Source organism: Corythoichthys intestinalis, chromosome 6 (assembly GCF_030265065.1).
Source record: "Corythoichthys intestinalis isolate RoL2023-P3 chromosome 6, ASM3026506v1, whole genome shotgun sequence".
Taxonomy (NCBI): Eukaryota; Metazoa; Chordata; class Actinopteri; order Syngnathiformes; family Syngnathidae; genus Corythoichthys; species Corythoichthys intestinalis.
Window position 1 is genome coordinate 11,258,340 of NC_080400.1, and position 20,917 is coordinate 11,279,256.

The following is a 20,917-nucleotide window of genomic DNA, read 5'->3' on the forward strand; positions in this document are numbered from 1 at the left end:
AAGGTCCTGGAGTGGCCTAGCCAGTCACCAGATCTGAACCCGATAGAAAATCTATGGAGGGAGCTGAAAGTCCGTGTTGCCCGGCAGCAGCCCCGAAACTTGAAGGCTCTGGAGAAGATCTGCATGGAGGAGTGGGCCAAAATCCCTGCTGCAGTGTGTGCAAACCTTGTCAAGGACTACAGGAAATGTTTGGTATCTGTAATAGCAAACAAAGGTTTCTGTACCAAATATTAAGTTCGATTTTTGTGATGTATCAAATACTTATTTCATGCCATTAAATGCAAATTTATTATTTAAAAATCATACAACGTGATTTTCTGTTTTTTTGTATTAGATTCCGTCCCTCACAGTTGAAGAGAACTTATGATACAAATTACAGACCTCTGCATGCTTTGCAAGTGGGAATACCAGCAAAATCGGCAGTGTATCATACTTGTTCTCCCCACTGTATTACCAAAAAGAACTCACCGGAGAACTCTGAGATGTTCAAAACATTAATTTTAGTCCAGCACTGAATATCAACATCTTGTCTGATACAGTAGCTATTCTCTGTCTGGAATACAGTGATAACAAGACCGGTCTGCTCTCTCCACATGCATATCTCCACTGGTTTTCACTTGTTTTTTTGTTGTTGTTGTTTTTAAAAAACAATTTTTAAAATCCGTATTATACCATGTGCAAAACTGACAGCTGTTAAGCAATTTCAAGTTGCTCTGTCCTTTGAACTGTTGATGCTGTGACAACCAACCTTAACTCGTGATTTTGGCTGAAAGCTAAACTCAGTTGGCTAGCTAGAGAATGTAAAACAAAACTAGCTTTGTTTTCAGTTTTTAATGGTAACACATATTGTATAAAAGCCCATCATTAAAATATTATTGAAGACCTTAAAATTGTCAAATCGAATTCAGAGAAAATGTTTTTTTTTTAATGGGCTCAATTCTTATTATGGTCTTCTGGTTTTAGCAACTTTGACAACCAACCCATGTGACAAGTGACCTCTTTGTTCTCTCACCCCGTTTATCGAAATGGTCTGTCCAGGTTTTTTCTTTGTCATACATTGTGACTCTTTTGCACTGTTGAAAACACTTCCAACCACAGTTGAAGGGAAAGCTCATTTTGATGTGCTTGTCACATTTTAAATCAAAATATTGATTTACTAGAAGTCTAAAAGTCCTTTCCACGATGGACACATGAGCTCCATCTTGATCAATATTGATGAAATATTTCCTTCAATCTCCTAATGTAAACCTGGCTACTGTTCTGTTTTTCTATTCCCAAAAAGCTAGTTTTCTTTTTTTTATTTTTAAGAACCCATTTTTATCGTTGAAACCAAACCGTGTTGAACTTGATTTGTGTCTGTGTGTGTAGGGCTACGGATCATTTTAATAATTGTTCGATTAATCATTGGATGAATTCTATCATTTTATTGGAAAACAACACAGTGCCGAAAATGCACAAATTAGGATTCCATTATTAGTCTAGTAGCATCATGTCAGAATATGGTAAAAGCAGATGTTTGAAAACATTTTCATTTTTTTTTTTGAGAGCTGATCCTAATTGTCTGCCCATTCATGGGAAGTAACCAAAGTGCTGCAAATATTACCTGGATTTTCTGGCCAGGGAACTTCATATGCACAGCAAAACGGTATCAACTACTTTTCCCTTTTTTAGTTAGAAACCAAAATTGTCTGACCATTCCAGCTCATATTTTACTGCTAATTACACTGGGGAGCACCATTTTTGTTGTTTCAGGTCTGACAATGTTTTTAACAAATTTTGGGGTGGGGAATCCGCAACGGTTCTGCATCTTTCCCTATCACGTGAAAATTTAAAACTAGGATTCCCTTTTTCTTAATAAAAATGTTAACCAGTATTATTAAAGAACGGGGAAAAAAAAATAAAAAGAGCAAGTTTTTTTCTATTAAAAGAAGAGGCTCTACTTTGGGTAGCTCACAAGAACACTACAATCAGTGGGTCTTGAAAGGTCAGTCAAAATTCTTAAACGGCTGTTAGTCAATGAGTAAATTTTCCTTTTGACTATCTAGCTTAACCTCTCTTCGTTCTCCAACATTAAAGGTCTCGCACACCACAGCCACCTGCAGAAGACGAAGAAGAAGACATCGATGATGCTCTTGTGACTATTGATACATGTAAGTGTGAGGAATGGCTAAATCAATATATAGATTTTTCTCCTAGCATACACTAACTGTAGCGGTGTGGTTTGCTTTGCTTGCAGACAACTGTGATCTGCACTTCAAAGTTTCCCGGGATCGCTACAGCGGCTACCCGTTGACCATTGAGGGATTCGCCTACCTGTGGGCGGGAGCACGAGCCACCCACGGGGTCAAATGTGGACGCGTGTGCTATGAGATGAAGGTCATTATGACTCACTGTATTTAGGTAGATGTAGATTAGCAAGGATCATTTTGAAAGTAGTGAGGTCCTGATCACATATTTTTTGCATGCGAGTCCAAGTCACCTGGTTTTAAGGATCTGATACCTCGTAAATGTATTAAGAAGGGGTGGTGGGGTGCCTTTTTCTCCCACCAATTTGACCAGAGCGATTCTAAAATTATGGACATATAAAAGGGTTATTAATACAGCAGCTTCAACAAAGCAGTGTTGTTTTTGGCAGCCCTTTTATTTTATTTTGGACGATAATCCTCATTAGTCATAGTATATTTTAGTCATTTCAAAATGTGTGTTTAGTTAACGAAATCTCATACGAATTCTGTCTAGTTTTAGTCCGCAGTTAATGTTTTCGTCTGTAAGATTCAAGTTTTAGTCCAAAAATAAAGGTTTACAACAATTTCAAATGAACAATGACGAGCACATACTGTAGTGTCTACAAGGATGACGCCAACTTCGTGAAGATAATGCACAGTCAGCAGGAAAAGCAGTACATTATTTTCCTGTTAAACCCACCTAGAAACCATCAACGGTATAGAAAAAATATTTTAGTTGTCCCAACATTTAAGAGTATGCTTCCCACGCTAAAATTGATGCTAATACTAACGTGAATGCCATGCTAATGCGACGAGTTAAATTTATTGTGTAATGGTTATTCAGCACAGACCTTTAAAGGGTATTACAACACCTGGGGAAATGCTAATATTCCATCATTTATCCATAAACGCATGCCTTTTGGATTCATATCATGCCACTTCGTGTAATTACACACATCGCAACACCAAGAAAATGATAGAAATTTGGACCGATTGTGAAGCTAAAAGGGCCCGCCCCCGAGATCCCGGAGATGTAGCATATTGTGTGCGTGACGTCACTACAAGGAAACAACCGGCTCGGTGCTTAGTACTGAATGGCGGCGATGATGGCGGACAATTTTGTTTCTAGTTTCAGCGATGAATCCGACGTAACGAACGTTCTTCTAATGGTAACGAGGAGCGTTATGAACCTTTCTTTGGTGTTTTGGGTTATCAATTTGAGCCCAAACGAAAGCCAATGCAACCTAATGAAAGGATCATTGAGGGGAGCAATCACACTGATGAAACACCGGCGAGAGATCGTGTGGGAAACACCGACAGGTTTGTTTTGCATTTCTTTTTGTGAAGCTGATACACCGTGACCGCAAAATAAAGTAATGTATTGAATAATTATCATTTATTGTACTATCATAGGTTTTCGCTCTGCCAACAGACACAAATATGAATGGGATTAGAGGATTTGTTCTATATATTTTACGAGCGATAATTTATACATGTGTCCAGTCCTATATCCAATGCGTGATATGTTTTTTATTATAAAAGTACTCTCTCTGGCCATTTCCCTCCTTTGCTTTGCCTGGGGTGGTGGGGTGGTCTCATCAGAGCCAGTCATTGTCCTCTTTCTTGATATCTTGGGACATTTGGGTGGCTGCGCGTGTATGGTGGGCACTGCATCTGCTTTCAGCAGCAATGTCTTAGCAAAACCTGATTTCATATGTCCATAGTTCGAATAGCTTTCAGGTGTAAAATGCGCACCACATAAAACCGTGCCGGAGGCTGGGTCTGCAAAATTAGCCCTCTTAGCACGGACGAACTTTACTCATTGTCTGCGTAGTCTAGCTCTTTGTCTCACGTTCAGGAACTCATGGGTACTACATTGCGACAAATGGCTATTTGTACACCACATGGCATGACAGGTCTGAACCATTTTAGCGATTTTTTAATAAAACACGAACGCAACTCTCTCGTCAATAAACAACAATGGCACCTGCGTCGACCTTTTGTTTCCTTGTTGTGACGTCTCCGCCCCATTCGGCTGTTTCTGGAATACTTTCAGGAATGTTCGTAATTTTCGATCTATTTTCGGTAATTGCTCATGAATGTGACTTATTTTTTTGTTAACTTTATTAATATTTGTTATCTTGCCACATAACGGTTCTATTGATATCTCACAGCCCCTTAGTATTATAATACCCTTTAAAGGCTGAAGCAACGTTGCATGTTCTCGACAAGATAAGAAAACAAATCTGACCATGTATTTCTAAACAAGCAAGATGGAGATAGCCTAGCTTGATACTAGGCATGTGTCGGTTACCGGTTTCAAGGTATACCGTGGTATTAAAAAAGGTCAAGGTTTCAAAACCGCTAAAATTCATCAATCAGAAGATGCAGCTAATGTTGTTCATAACCATATGCACTTTTTTCTATCTCAGATCAATGAGGAAATTCCAGTAAAGCACCTTCCCAGTTCTGAACCGAATCCTCATGTGGTCCGAATTGGATGGTCCATCAACCACTCCAGTACTCAGCTTGGTAAGAAATTTTAAGCAGGTCTTCATTCATAATTCCAATTTTTCGTTTTTTTTTTTTTTTTTGGCGTGTCTGTTCAGACGGCCTTTTTCCATTGAGTCCGTTCAAGTATCACACATGCGCACTTTTTGGCATTCCAACAAGCGCTGAGCAAACTGACATGCATCCGCAGAAGCATCAAAACAAATGACTACACATTCTGGCTCTGTTATTCTGGGGCAGTGCTTCTCAAATACTTTGTGTCCCCCCCCCCCCCCCCCCCCCCCACTCTTTGCTGTCATTGTAAATGGTACCATTTGTCTCTAAAATTATCATTATAAGTATCCATCAGGGATACGCTTCTCATAGGTGTGAGAACCTCATGGCACCTCACGATCCGATAAGATTTGCAATACAAGGCTCACGACAACGATAATATCACGATACAGCGATTATCGATATATTGGTCAGAAATTTGGTACATGATGTTCTACGATACAACTGCTGAAACGCAAAAAAAAGATATTTCAAAATAGAAAAAATACTGTTTGTCATTTTTTAAACAGTGACACCTTTTCTGTGCAACATTGCTGTAAAATATAAATCTACTGAAAATTGTGTACCTGCACATATACTGTAGAGTAAACCACAACCACTGATATCTCTTGGAGAGATCATGATGAATGGCACCCTTAGGCTGCAATTATTTCTTTTTTGGCAACTTGTGGAACGACAACAACAACAGGAAGGCACGTCTCTCGCTCTACCGCACCTCCCTCACCCCCGCACGTCACGCGGTGCATTCAGGAACGCATGCAAATATCCCCGCCATATTATAACCTGATATGTTACAATAGATTTATTTTGAATTTGAACACTGCAAAAACTCAAAATCCTATCAGGACTTACAGTTTAGACTAACTTAAAACTTAACTAGAACTTAAAAATGGCTTGACACAAATGGAAATTCAATTGAAACACGTGGGAAAAACACCTAACTTTTAGGTGATGTGTGTTATCAAGCGTAATCGCATTTTTAGGTAAGAAATATATATATATTTTTATAAGATCTAAATGTTTTTGGAGTGAAAGCAGTGAATTGGTCTTTTTTTAATTCTAGTCACATCTGAGAGGCAATTGTTGGCTGTTTTCAACAATGTACATCGAAAATAAAGACATTGATTGACTGAAAATGGTTCAATAATAAATTAAATGTCTTTTTTTCTCATGTATATTTATAACTGCTCTTTACCTAAAAAATATATTTTATTTTATTTACAGTCGATTACTCGATTACTAAAATATTCGATAGCTGCAGCCCTACTTGCGTAATTGCTGCATGAATTCTGATTTGGGAGACTTGAGAGTTAAGACATTTTGAAAACTGCGTTGTGTGTCTGTGCAGTTAAACCCGAAAGGGAAACGCAACAGAAAAGAGAGTGCGGCTGGCTCAACCACAAAATCAGAAAACACTGCTAATTTTCAACAGCAAGCAGACAACAATAACATAGGGATTGCGTAAGAAAGTTTATTGAACACACAAACACGTGATCACGAAAAGTGAGACACAAAAAGGGTATGTTGCAGTAGGTCTGGATCAATGAGGAAAAAAAAACCCCGTTGTGAGAGTCAGAGAAATGAAAAATAACTAGGCAATGATGCAACTAGCAACGAAGGGATATACAACCGGTCAAATGGTAGCAAGTCAATATCTCGGCAAGCCGTCGAGGATCAGTTTAAATACACTGCTGATGAGCTGGAATTGGATGCAGGTACGACGTTGGGAACTCATCCCCCTGATCTGTAACAAATCAATCTGACCAGCAGCAGAATGTGACAAAGTCAGTCCAGTCGTCATACTAGCTTCGCTTGCTAGCAAGCACAGATATTCTCGCAGTCCAGCCCAACCGCGTCATCACCCCCAGGTTGCATTGCGTGCGTAAAACATAGCGCCCTCTGCAGGTCAAAACATGTACTAAATATTATAGATTTTTAAAACAATGGCAATTATATATGTATTTATAATAACATATTTTAGTAAAAGAGAACAATTGTGGCTTATTAGCCTACAAGTCCGAAGTTCCATTTACGAAAACCACTTTTAGTGACATACAACTTTAAATTCACAGCAGAATAATGAGAAGAGGCACATGATTGGACGTCTACCATCATCAACGCCACTGACTGAGATCATCAACACTTATTTGTTACATTTATCATCAAAGTTGCACTTAATTCTTGTTTTAGGAGAGGAGCCCCTTTCCTTCGGATACGGAGGAACTGGAAAGAAGTCGTCCAACTGCAAATTTGCCGATTACGGAGAGCAATTTGGGGAAAATGATGTCATCGGTTGTTACATTGTAAGTGACGCTGACCCCTAAGGTTTTATACAAAAAGCTAGCACTCACTGTTATTTTGGACAGGACTTTGAACAAGGCGAAGAGGTGGAAATGGGATACTCCAAGAACGGAGTGGCACTGGGCGTAGCGTTCAAGACCACCAAGGAGGAGTTGGCAGGGCGGGCACTTTTCCCTCACGTGCTAGTGAAGAACTGTGCCGTTGAGTTCAACTTCGGACAGAAGAAGCCCTATTTCCCGCCGCCCGATGGGTACACCTACATCCACAGCGTGGCCTTGGAGAACAAGGTCAGGGGCACCAAGGGACCCGCCAGCAAAGGCGAGTGTGAGGTAAGACATGTTCATTTTGTCACAGTTTGATCAGATTAAATAAAGTTATTCTAACACATTGAGAACTGCACAATCTGCAGCTACTAAAAGGACACCAAATGGCAGTGGATTGGGAAATTCTATCAGAAATTTTCTGACATTCTATTGGGTTTCCCCTAGGATTTTTTTGAAGGTGTGGTGGTGGGCAGCCTCACCATGTCGTGCCGCGGCGACATTGGTTCATATAATGACAAATGAGAATTTTTTTTTTTTTTTTTCCCCCCCAGATTTTTCCCCCAAGAAAACCATAACAATGATCTATTTGAAATATTTCATTAGCCAGGCTAATGTAGCTCTCAGCTACGGTACATGTGCGTAAGATGCGTGGCTGATTAAGACTCCATTACCCCAACGTAATAATACGACTTTTTTTCTCGTAGCAATAGTAAGACTTGCATCTCGTAGTCCTCCTTTTTCATTTTATTTAGCTCTAATACGCACTACATTACAACAACAATCACAGTCCTTCTGTTAAAAGACCCTCGTCCGTTGACAACTTAAATGTTTTCTAAATACTTTAAAATTAGGGCTGTCAAACGAATAAAATTTTTAATCGAGTTAATTACAGCTTAAAAATTAATTAATCGTAATTAATGGCAATTCAAACCATCTATATAATAGGCCATATTTTTTTTGTAAATTATTGTTGGAATGGAAAGATAAGACAAGACGGATATATACATTCAACATACGGTACATAAGTACTGTATTTGTTTATTATAACAATAAATCAACAAGATGGCATTAACATTATTAACATTCTCTTAAAGCGATCCATGGATAGAAAGACTTGTAGTTCTTAAAAGATAAATGTTAGTACAAGTTATAGAAATTTTATATTAAAGCCCGTCTGGATGTTTTCGTTTTTTTTTTTTTTTTGTAAAATTTTCAATCAAAAAACTCGTAGCTCGCCATTGTTGATGCCAATAATTACACCATGCTCACTCCCCAAACCCATAAAATCATTTGGACCCAAGCGCCAGCAGAGGGCGCCAAACACCAAAAAACAAGTAACAAGCGGACATTACACTGCTGTCATTTTAATGTTTGAGCGGGGCATGTGCGTTAATTGCATCAAATATTTTAACGTGATTAATTTAAAAAAATAATTACCGCCTGTTAACGCGATAATTTTGACAGCCCTATTTAAAATACTCATCTGAAAATACAACCAGCGACATCAGCAATGAAATGATGGTATGCTAGGACGATGCGGGTCAAACACGCCATACAGAACGTTATGTCAATGTGAATATTCAGGTTGTTCTAACAGGCTTAAACTAGAATTACATTCATTAACTTGAAATACCTTTCTGTGGATTTTTCTCCCGATTTCCAACTCCGTGCCAACGTAGTCAGGCACAAGCTTGCAACAGGAGAACTGATGTGATTAAAAAAAAAAAAAAAAAAAAAAAAAGCTTGTATCTTTAAATCTCAAAGGCCTTTTCACACTAGCATCAGCCCAGTGTGAAGAGCAGTCCACGGCAAGCGCAAAACGGGAGGAGCCACGTTGCCTGACATAGACGCTTGTCAGGAAGTGAACAGCGGCAAGCATATTTACTATATTCCCAAGGGCCAGTGTGCTTTTTTTTCATTGTTGCACAAGAAAACAGACTTTTCCTATTTCAAGGAGTAGGGGGAATTTATTATAGGTGTGTAAAGAGTTTTACGAGTTTTCGTGAGAAGGTAAATGTCTGAACCCTTCACACTAGGCTGCACTAGTTTGAAATGGCCTTTAAAAAAAACATCTCATTTGCAAGGCGTGGCGGCTTTCATTTCAGTGTGGCAGTGCGCCACAATATTAAATATGTAGGGGAAACCATTTTCTAGCAATATTTTGTTGCAAGGTTGGCTGTGAAATGGAATTTCTTTAAAGTTCATATGATTATAATTTGGCCTTTTTCTTAACTTTTAGATATATAATCCATTTTGACCTTTTTTTAAGGGGGGGCTAATTTAGTTTTTGCCAAAAACGTGCTTATGGGAACCCTGTATAACAAATGCACATTTGTCCACAAACTACAAAGTCTTTTAACGCTAACTCTTCTTAATGTTGTACAGTTACGTGGTATCTAAACATTGTCTTAACCTGTTTAAGCGCGAAAGTTACAAAATTGCAAAAAGCAACAATGCTGACTAGTTACTACTTTGCAATGTAACGAAGTATTAGTACTTCATTACTGTACTTAAAATACAGATGCACAAAAAAAGTACTTGAGTACAAATATGAAGTGTTACTTTTTACATCACTACATTTTACAGCATGTTTCTGTACGTTGTATTCCACTACTTTTCAAGTTGTCTGCTGCGTAACATGTTACATTTGTTTTTTTGTTTTTTTTTCTCGTTATGAATTGATAGTTTCATTTTCATGCCAACGGCCAAACAATAAGGCCCGTGCAACTATACTGTCATTGAGCACTAGAGGCAGCAACACGAGTACAAGCAAGATTAGGCAGGATATTGACCAATAAAAACATTGAGAGCAGCGTGCCTTCAGATGGGTGCTGCACACTCTTGTACAGTAGGTGGGGCTAGGCCCCTGATAGATGCTTGCAATCCACCATTAAGCTTTTCATTGTTAATTTTGCCAGGAGATATTGTTTTTATTTTGGAGTTTTTTGAGCTTGTTAAACTTCCGTTTACAGTGCAGTCAATTTGTATCGCTTTTTTTTTCCCATTCTGGACAGTATTGAATAAAATAGAACCAGAACATTTATTTACTGCTTATTCTTTGAATATTGGCTCACATCTCTCTCTCGCTCTATATATCACATTTTTATCATCGGTAGAAAATACTTTGACTTTTTACTCGTAAAGTACATTTTAAAGCAAATACTTTTGTACTTTAGCTTGAGTAAATGTTTTCTCAGATATTTGTACTTTAGTTTTTTTTTTTGCCCCCGTATCTGTACTTCATAAAAAAAAAAAAAAAAAAAGTATTTCATCTGACACTGCTACTTTGCACCAAGAGATGCAGACATCTGCCATCTTTTGGTGCAAAGTTTTTACTACATGAGGCACCATATTTGCAGCTCTGGCTTGTGAAAGTCAACAATGTTCTTGTCTCAATTTTGTGACTTGGGCGCTTAAATGGGTTAAGTGAGTTAAGTTATATATGTGCTATTTCTTCCTATGACTGCAGTTTTGCATAATCCGTAGAGGTCTTAAATAAATATAGGATTGAAACCATTTTTTCTTACCTTGACATCTTGCTAGATTCTGATGATGGTGGGCCTGCCCGCCTGCGGAAAGACTACGTGGGCTGTCAAGCATGCCGAGAACAACCCTGAGAAGAAGTTCAACATCCTGGGCACCAATGCCATCATGGACAAGATGAAGGTTGGTTGAATATGCCAAAACAACCAAGGTACCCGCGGGTTATTAAAAGTATTAAAAAAGCATTGAATTTAGTTTTCCATTATTAAAGGTATTAAAAGTGTTAAGTTAGCTGTCGTAAGTCTGGAATTTTTTCACCGTGGTTTTAATTTTGAAGAACATCTCAGTGCAACCTAAATTATATCCGTGACAAAGTTTTTTTTTTTTAATCCATAACGAAGATGACGCGTAGAATTTTTACGATGCACTGCACTACAAATCATAATGCACCTCGTGCGTGTTGCGCTGTTAACATCATTAGCATCAACATCACAACAGCAGGCAATCGCACAGTACTGTGTGCTAACGTAAGGAACTGCTCAGATGCCTTAGTTATGTTCGACGAAAGCCTCAAAAAGACAACCCAGTCCAAACAGTTGGACCAGCATGTGAGGTATTGGATCGGCGACCAAGTCTCATCCAGATACTTTGGGTCGCAGTTTAAGGGTCACACGGAGGCAGTGGACCTGCTTAACATTTCAAAATAAGTTGCCAATTTCTCCAATTAAAATGTGTTAGATGCAATAATGTATTTCTGCACGGTTTGCCTTTCGAATGAATGTGAATTTTGTAGTTTTAACTCAAGAGTTAGCCATGTTCAATGGGGTATTGGCAGGTGCACTAGCCTTAGCATGGATAAACCGTAGTCGTAGATCCATCACCCTCAGATACACAACACGGTTGACACTATTATTGGAACGAGAGCGGGGTAACGTTGATCTGAATAACATGGCATGGTGATAGGCAAATTATAATGTAGGTGATAGTAAAACACCTCCTGGTATATTTAAATGTTTTTCTTGATTGAATAAGAGTATGGATTTTCTCTATCTGATTAAAAGAAATGTCTTCAATAGCTAACAGAGGATTAACATGTGTTTTGTATACTTCTTATAATGTACTTAGAAAAAAACAATTACCAAGGGAAATGGTCATGTGTAGCTTTTTTATTTTGTAGTAATTAATGGTAAACTACTGCCATTTAGTGGCTGTTTTTTAAACTTTCACTGCCAATTGCAAGATTTTCCCAAGCGCTTTACAGTTAAGGTGACCAACTTGACAATCACCAGTTAAGGTGACCAACTTGACAATCACCAACCTACCACCTTGACTAGGTCCTCTTAAAAGGGAAACCTGTTGTATTGCAAATGTAATTTCTGAAGTTGCTTTACAAAAAGTGTAAAATCCATTTTATCCTGGGGGGAAAAAATCTGAAAGACCTTATATTTAAATGTGTTTTAATTGTATCTTCAGTAAATGTGCATTCTTTTGTCAAACACACTTAGTAATTGAGGTTAAATTTGATGTTCAGTGCTTTATTTTTTTAATATGATTCAATATTATCTAAATGGGTGCGAGAAAAGTATTAATTTTCAGTTGAAATGGCATTAAAAAAGGTCTTAAAAGTCTTGAATTTAGATTTATTAATCCTGGGGGGACCCTGACAACACCACCACCACCACCACCATCACCACATTTCCTTTAAATGTATAGACTTTTCCAGGCCTGTTGAAGTAAAGTTTCAGGGGGAAAATGCAATCTTTTTGGAGAACAAGTTAGTTTTAACACCAAAGTAGATCAACTCTGATGAAAAAATAACTGCCGAATTAAACTGACCACTTGATGGCAGTGAAGTAACACTTAAATTCCTTAAGGACAAAAAGAGACATGTTTCTTGCATTTTTTAAGTAAAGTAGGATTGCCCAGTCAAAACCAAATTGCATGTAATGGCCTGTAGAATGCATTTGTGGGAGAGGAGCCTGAAGATAAGATTTCATGTAAATTAAATACTGACGACACAGGTAAATAATGAGATGACAAGCACATGACAAGATAACAAACTAAATCTGACTTAATGATAATGTAAAAAAAAAAAAAAAATCATTTTTCCATGATACATCTAATCCCCAAATGGAATGGATCTCTGATTTTCTAACCTGGTCCATAGACTTCACTATCAGTTGACAGGGCTCGGGCCGATCCGTAGGGGGCCTATTTTCAAAACCTTAAAATTCAAAAACCTAAGCCGCTAGCAACCTAAAACCATAACAGGCACCTCCCTTAGGCATATATGAGTCTCCATGAGCAGCGACATAAAAAAATTCAAAGTTGTTCCTTTATAAAATCCCGTTTATTATTATTTTTTATATACAAGTATCACAAAACTTAAAATGGCTATAAAATTATCACATTTTACAGCAGATGCACAAAAAAACACCAAATGCAGAGATAATCACCTATGTTTTCAGGATCAATAGCATTATTTAACGTTATATATAAGTTCTTGTCCAAAATAGCAACTTTTTTTTTTTTTTAATTTAGTGCAAGTTTTCAACATCTAATAAATCACTACATTTTCACATCAGAAACTTGATACTTGCATTCAGAATCCTCTTATTTGTACTCAACAAAAGCAAAAGTTATGATGATATATGATCGGAATGGCTTACTTTTAAAGGCATTTTTGTGCAACTTGGGTGTTTACTCTCTTAAGTAATTGTTGCCAAAAGCTTACCATTACACAATGTCATTGCCATTGTTTAGATGTTGGAATTTACTACGTGTTCACATTTGATGTGGAAAAAAATAGCACTAAATTACATTATTGCACAGTAACATTTGATCTTTGTATACTTTAATATTTTACATATTTAAATGGTCATTTAAATGGTGTTATACTTATATAGCGCTTTTCCACCTTTCAAGGCGCTCAAAGCGCTTTACACTATCTCGCCATTCACCTACTGGTGACACAGCACCAGGAGCAACGTGGGGTTCAGTATGTACATATTTGAATAGAATTATCGGCGTGACATTATCGGTTATCGGGTGGAAGGGGCAGGAAATTATCTGTTATCGATATCGGTTGAAAAAACGCATTATCGTGCATCACTAATTGAAATGTTACATAAAATTAAACACGTAAAAGGGAAAAACATTTGTAGGATGCAGAAATGTCTAAAATACCATTTTTTTGCCAAAAACGGGCAGTTGGCTGAAAATTACCTGATCATTTGAATGGGAACTTACGTTACTGTGTATGGATACAACATGGTGGCCATCACAAAACAAAGAGCTTTTTAAGTTGAAAATTCCTGTAAATAAATGCATGCATCCCGCAATTTCTGTAGATTATGAACATAGAACAGTCTACGTTCTTGGTTAAAAGCAAAAAACCGGGCAGTTATCGTTCATTTTCTGTAAATATTTTGAGCTAAAATTGTGCTATTGTGTTAGTCCAATGTGGCGGCCACCACAAAACAGAGCTTTTTAAGTTGAAAATTCTTATAAATAAATGCGTACATCCCTGAATTTCTAGAGATATGAACATAGAACAATCTAGATTCTAGGTTAAAAGCAAAAAAAACAGACAGTTATCATTCATTTTACGTAAATATTTTGAGCTAAAGTTAGGCAATATTTTTTCCCATGCATTTTTTTCACAACGTTTCAAAGTGCGTGCTTGGGGCTATTTTATATAATAATTACCTTGAGTCTTCGACCAAATCACTCTTGAGACACTCCTGCCTGTCTGTATGCAGTAAAGTTTTCATTCTTTTTCCACCTAAATCCGGCGTTTGAACGCAGTGTGTGTTTGACTTTATCACAGTGAAAGGCAAATGCTCTGCCTGGGTCGGCCCCCAACGGAAAAGCGTGGCGCAATGTTTGTGGGAGCTGTCTTGTCAATTGATGGTGAAGTCTATGCCTTGTCAGTGGTGTTGTGCCGATCAGTGTTTTTGGGCACTCTTTTTGTTTTAGTTTCTTTTAAATGAAAATACCATCTTTAGTCATATTTCAGTAATTTCTAAATGTTTTAGTCGGCAAAAACTCAGTTTGTCAGTAAAAATTCACAGGTTTTAGCTTTAAAAAATCCGTATGTCTCCTTATGTTTTGGTCATCACGTTATGTTTAGCTTGTTATCAACGAAAACTTTACGTCATTGTCGTTATTAACGAAAACAACATTGCTCCAGATGATGGGGCTGCGTCGCCAGAGGAACTATGCGGGCCGCTGGGACGTCCTGATTCAACAGGCCACGCAGTGTCTGAACCGCCTGATCGAGATTGCCGCACGAAAGAGACGCAACTACATCCTGGACCAGGTAGCGTAGCACCAGTCGCGCAGCCACTCAACACTCTGCACCTTCACTCAATGATTACTCTCTCTAATGGACTATTTATTTATCTTTCAGGGGGGCTCTGTGTATTGTAGAAGTAGTAGAAGGAGCATTGAATCTCAGCATTTATTAACACTTTTGATTGTCTTGTATTGTAAACGAAAGTGACAAGCTATCATGTTTTCATCCCTCGCTATATCTATTTTTTTGCACTTGCTATTTCTTGTCATAATACAATATTGTTTGTCTTGTGAACTGCGACAATGTACAAGTAGACCATTGTAAAGATGTTGAGAAACAAGTAAGCTCTGACTCTGGTGAGTAAGAAAAACACCTTCTGTTGCTAATTTTTAAGAGAGAGCTTTTTCACTTTAAAAGCTGTTTTTTATAGTATAACTCAGATACGTGGAACTGTTGAGTGTGTGTTTTAATGAATTGACCCCCCAAGGTAAGTAGTACTAACAGCGATAAGATTTTCAGGTCTTGGTTAGCAGGGCGACAAAGGTAAGTGGGGTCAGATGGCAACGTTGCCACGGAGACGTGAGTATGCACAGGTAGGTTGTATATGTGTTGTTGTGTCTAATGGGACTAGAACGCTTTGGAAAACCGGGTAAGTCCAGGTAAGTGTTGGGGGGACCCACTGTATTAACACCAAATGAACTGCGCTCGTGCCCGCTATAACTACAACAACTCATTGCTGCTATGCTGTCACATGACTACTAACGATAATATTTTTGAAATATAAATTCTGTGAAAATATTCCCGTTATCCACGGAGGAAGACTTGTACGGTTTAGCTAATGTCTTGTAAAAGTAATAATTCATATGTATTTGCTAACTATTTCACAAAAAAACCGGAGGTAGGTACAAGTCATATGTTGATCATATCAGATCATATATAAGATGACATCTTAACTAGTTTGAAATGTATCATACTCATGGACTGCTAATGGACTAGAGATCGCACTTTGAGAACCATTGACTTTCATATCTAAACTATATAAATTAGGGGTGTCAAACGGTTAAAATTTTCAATCGAGTTAATTACAGCTTAAAAATAAATTAATCGTAATTAATCTCAATTCAAACCATCTCTAAAATATGCCATATTTTTCTTTAAATTATTCAGGCATGAAAATCTCTCACCTTTCGGCGAAATTCGCCGTTTTGAAGTCAAAAAGGATGACCTACGTGAATCGTGTAGATCCGAGGAGAAATTTTTTAAGAGGGGTGGGGTCAGGTGTAGCCATGTGCCGGTTACCTTCACGGTTTACCATGCTATGAAAACGTCGCGGTTACAAAACCACGAAAATTTTCTGTCATACAGTAGTATGTAATCGTTATTTTTCATGTGTCAAAAATGCAGCCAGAAGTGGCTTGGCGCGGCAGCGCTTACTCCTTCCCCTGTTTGATGCTGCGTGTGTCAGTGACGCTATTCCAGCAAACCCAAAAACAAACACTCCAAACACAAGGCGTACTTTTCTTCAATTTATTGAGCTCTCAAATCGTGATAACTGAAATATACCGAATGAATACATTTAAAACGTTGTACAATCATATTTTCAACATGTGAGTAGCTTCAACAGTTTAGCTTCATGAAAAAGTTCGCCAAAAACAAAACACACATTTTCCTTTCAAATTCAATACACAAAGTTACTGAAAACTTACAAAGACGAATGATAGGCAAGGCTTAGCTAGGAGAGCAACTTCGTTGAGGTTAATCACAGCCGCTGAGAGAGAAAAATGTTTGAATGCAGGGGGGGGGGGGAGGAGAGCGTCAAAGATCGCTAATTGCTAATTGCGACAGATGATCTTGTCCTAAGCACAAATTCACGTTCGCTGGTCGAGGAGAGGTCTCACTCCCAATTTTTTTTAGATGAATGCATCTGCCAGCATATTGAATTTGGTGAGTGATGGTTTCAATCGTTTTCATATTTTGCGGTATGACAGCTAGCCAAATCTCCGGTGAAAAAATAGCTCCCGTTAAGTTGGCGTCAAGCTTGTGTATTTAACGGTAATATAAAAGCAGTGTTGTCAGTAACGCGTTATGTGAGTAATGCGTAACTGTAATCTGATTACTTTCAGTAAAGAGCAATGTAACGCGTTCATTTTTCTAAATCAGTAATCTAATTAAAGTAACTTTGCTTCATGCCTGTGCGTTAGTATTTTGTTATTGCCCCATTATGTATGTAGAAAGAAGAATACCGTAGTCATGGGAGTGACATCACATGTCACATTTTCTAATCGGGGATGGAAAAAAAACGGGTCACGTGTAATACCATGATGCGTGAGCCGTGAGCGCTGGGAGTTTGCGGCCAAAACAACATAGCCTTGCTACCTCGCCAGGATACAATGAAATAGGCAGGAGATATACTACGGCTGCATTTGCACACTGGAAACACAGCCAGTACTTCACATTTTTGTCCAGTAAAGATGACAAAAATATCTCCGGGCGCTGCGAACTTTGCGCTGGCTCAAAAAGACTGTCGACTGCTAAAATCATCCAATTCAAGCACCACTTGGAATTACAGCACAACAAGTAACAAGACAGCCAGGACTTTTTGATACTGCTCGTGCTCAATCCTCGGTTCAAGCTCAGTTGTTGTTGAAGGTTTTGAAAGCTTAGGTTTAAAGAAATTCTAAATATCCATCTTGCCTCCTCAGCTGTAGTCATGGCTAAGTAAAGCAAACAGCTGTCTCTAAGGTGCTATAGTCACATGATCTGTTTGAAAAATAATTTGGACCCATTATTAAATACTTTGAACGATTCTTGTTCATTTCATTCATTTTTGTTGTTTATTTTATTGCTCTAAAACTTTTATAGACAACATTTTAATGGCCATATTCAATGGTCTTTATTTTAAAGGGGAAGTTCAGAATTTTTTACATTAGGCTTAATCTTTGAGTTAGCCGGGGTTTAATTAGTCGTTGGAGTTGATTTGAACAAATTATGTGCAGTTTGCATGTTATTTGTTAGTGTCAGGGCTCCGGAGTGGCTAAGCTAGCGCGAGTCAATGGCGGTTGAAATCAAGTCCTTCAACTAATTAAACCCCCGCTAACTTGAATAATAAGCCTTATGTGAAAAATTTAAATTTTCAAATTAGCCTCATGTAGGACGTTTTGCCGACGGAGGACATTTTGGCAGAACGCCGGAACGTATTTCCTCCACACCCTACTCACCTCTTTAACCCCTGACCCATTTTCATGCCTGATTATTGTTGGAATGGAAAGATGAGACACGATGGATATATACATTCAACATACGGTACATAACTACTGTATTTGTTCATTATAACAATAAAACAACAAGATGGCATTACCATTATTAACATTCTGTTAAGGCGATCCATGGATAGAAAGACTTTTAGTTCTTAAATGTTAGTACATGTTATAGAAATTTTATATTTAAACCCGTCCTAATGTTTTCGTTTGAATAAAATTTGTAAAATTTTCAATCAAAAAATAAACTAGTAGCCCGCCATTTTTGATGCCAATAATTACACAATGCTCATGGGTGCTGAAACCTATAAAATCAGTTGCACCCAAGCGCCAGCAGAGTGCGACAAAACTTCGAAAAACACAACAGGTACACATTTCACTGTGCTGTCATTTTAAAGTTTGAGCGTGGCATGTGCGTTAATTGCGTGAAATATTTTAACGTGATATATTTTAAAAATTAATTACCGTCCGTTAACGCGATAATTTTGACAGCCCTAATACAAATGGAACTTTTGTCTGTTCGTTCCCTATGGACTCTGAAACTCCTCGACCGATTTCCTTGAAAATGTAGACATTTGTAGTATAAGCATCTGCGAGTATTAGAGGGAGCCACGGATAGAAAGAATTGTAGTTCTTAAAAGGTTAAAATGAGTTAAAATAATTTGATACTGAAACCCCTCTTGATGTTTTCGTTTTTATACAATTTGTAAAATTAGTTAAACTAGTAGGTCGCCATTGTTGTTGACGACACAGGACGGTGACGTCACATGCTTACTCTACCGGGCTTCCGGAGTACAACTAGCGACCTAAACATCATCTGTTCAACTCTTTCAATTTGATCCCAAGAAGAACATTAATGAGCGGGACAGCACAGTCGATATTTCACAAAACGAGCAGAAAAAGCAAAATGAACAGGAAAGACTGGATAAGACGAGACGAGAGTCGGGAAAAAAACGGTGCTCTGCCAAAACGTCCTAGAAGAGGCGAATTTGACACCCAAAGTACGACCGTGCGCTTTCAGCTTGTTTTGTTTAGATGCATACAGACAGACCAAACTAAAAATGCCTGAAGAAAATGCTTAAACGTAATAATATCGAATAAGGGTGGTTTAAATACGCTACGCGACTAATGTGGTCAACAGATCAACAATCTGTTTTAAAGCTAACACAGAAAACACAATGCTTAAAAGTATGAGGGAAACGCATTCAAAAAGCATTTTGAGGCAATGAAAAGGTATATAAAGACTCAATAAAAACATAAATATTAAGTATTCACCGCTTTTAACCGATGTGCGCATGTGTTAGACATCTCGCCGCATAGAAGGAATTGCAGTAACCCGGTAGTATTCGTCGAGTGACAGTTACAAAGTACGTCATCACCCCGAGCGTTCATTGCACGCCTAAAACATGGCGCCCACCGTAGGTCAAAATATGTACTAAATATTATAGATTTTTAAATCAATGCCAATATTTTGTTTCTAATAGCATATTTTAGTAAAAGAGAACAATTGTGGCTTATTAGAGCCGAAAGTCTTTAAGTCAGAGGTTCCCTTTAAGTAAGTTTTGTATCAAAGTATCGAAAAAGAAGGAATGGCCTGATTTTAACCAAATTTGACGCACTCGTAGAGAGTGACATCAATAGTGTTGTTTAAAAGTTCCAAGGTTGCAGAGCTTTTTATAGTGCAGAAAACGGACAAATTCCCAACACCGATATATTCCGATTGCTTCCAAACCATATGTCCGTTTTTAACGAAAATTAGCAGATTCATTGTTGGAGTCACTGACTAGTTGCCATGTAAGTTTTAACACTGGAGCGTCCCCAAATAGAGCGATAAACTGACAATCAATAAACTTTTAATAGGGCTACTTTCAAAAGTGCTGTTTTTGGAATGTAGGTCGCAAGTAACCAGAAAACTCTGCCTTTGTATTTTCTTTCTGAAAAAAAAACAAACAAAACCTGTTGCCCGCAATAACACAGAATCTATACGGGAAAAAACGAAATTGGTGTTAAAAAATACTGAATCCAGGTCAGGGGTTTGTTAAATTGAATTTGAAGAAACTACATTGCCCTTGATGGTGTTAAACGGTATTCGGACGTTATAATTACATGGTTTTCATTTGGTCCTGCAATCCGACATTGAGACTCATTTTAAAAACTTCTGACATTTTTCAGGGGAGCAAAATTAAACAACCTGCGACGTAAGGTGGTAAGAGTGGAAACACTGAATTGGCAGACAAAAATCATGGGGAAGCCCTGATTTTGAGTTTTTTTGTTGATTTAACAAATCTTGGCCCCAACAACCCAGCACTAGTATTATGCCCGGTAACGCCGGTCGATACAGCATATCAATGGATAAACAAGCACTAGTTGGACCAATACTGCTTTGGAACAGCTGCTCGAATCTTTTTTTAGTGTACGTACACGCGTTTGCCAATTGTAAACGAGAAGTTCAATTTGCCTTTCTGTCACCCATGACAACTTACAATGCTTTGTGATGGGTTTATTGCACAACCTTCAGAACTTCTAAACCATTGTAGACTAAATCAGAATATCGAGTTCCTTAAAACTGCATTAAGCAAATAATCATTTAACTGCTTCCTAACGGCCACAGTGCAGCTGGAAAACTACAGCGAGATGCCTTGCCTCAGTGCAGACTCCATTGAACAACGCTAGAAGATCTTAAGTTATCATAGAGTAGAATGGTACAGATAGTTTGGCGCAAGGTTCCTGCAGATTGAGGACTAG

At 38.0% G+C, this 20,917-nt stretch overlaps 1 protein-coding gene across 1 annotated transcript in view; it reads left to right on the forward strand.

Moving 5' to 3' along the window:
* LOC130917324 (heterogeneous nuclear ribonucleoprotein U-like protein 1) overlaps positions 1–20,917 on the forward strand; it is a 48,024-nt gene that overhangs the window by 18,851 nt on the left and 8,256 nt on the right. Inside the window, exons 5-11 of the mRNA XM_057838605.1 lie at positions 2,077–2,150; positions 2,237–2,376; positions 4,658–4,757; positions 6,981–7,093; positions 7,157–7,420; positions 10,679–10,801; positions 14,811–14,939. Coding sequence (XP_057694588.1) covers positions 2,077–2,150; positions 2,237–2,376; positions 4,658–4,757; positions 6,981–7,093; positions 7,157–7,420; positions 10,679–10,801; positions 14,811–14,939 — 943 coding nt within the window. The remainder of the gene's footprint in view (positions 1–2,076; positions 2,151–2,236; positions 2,377–4,657; positions 4,758–6,980; positions 7,094–7,156; positions 7,421–10,678; positions 10,802–14,810; positions 14,940–20,917) is intronic.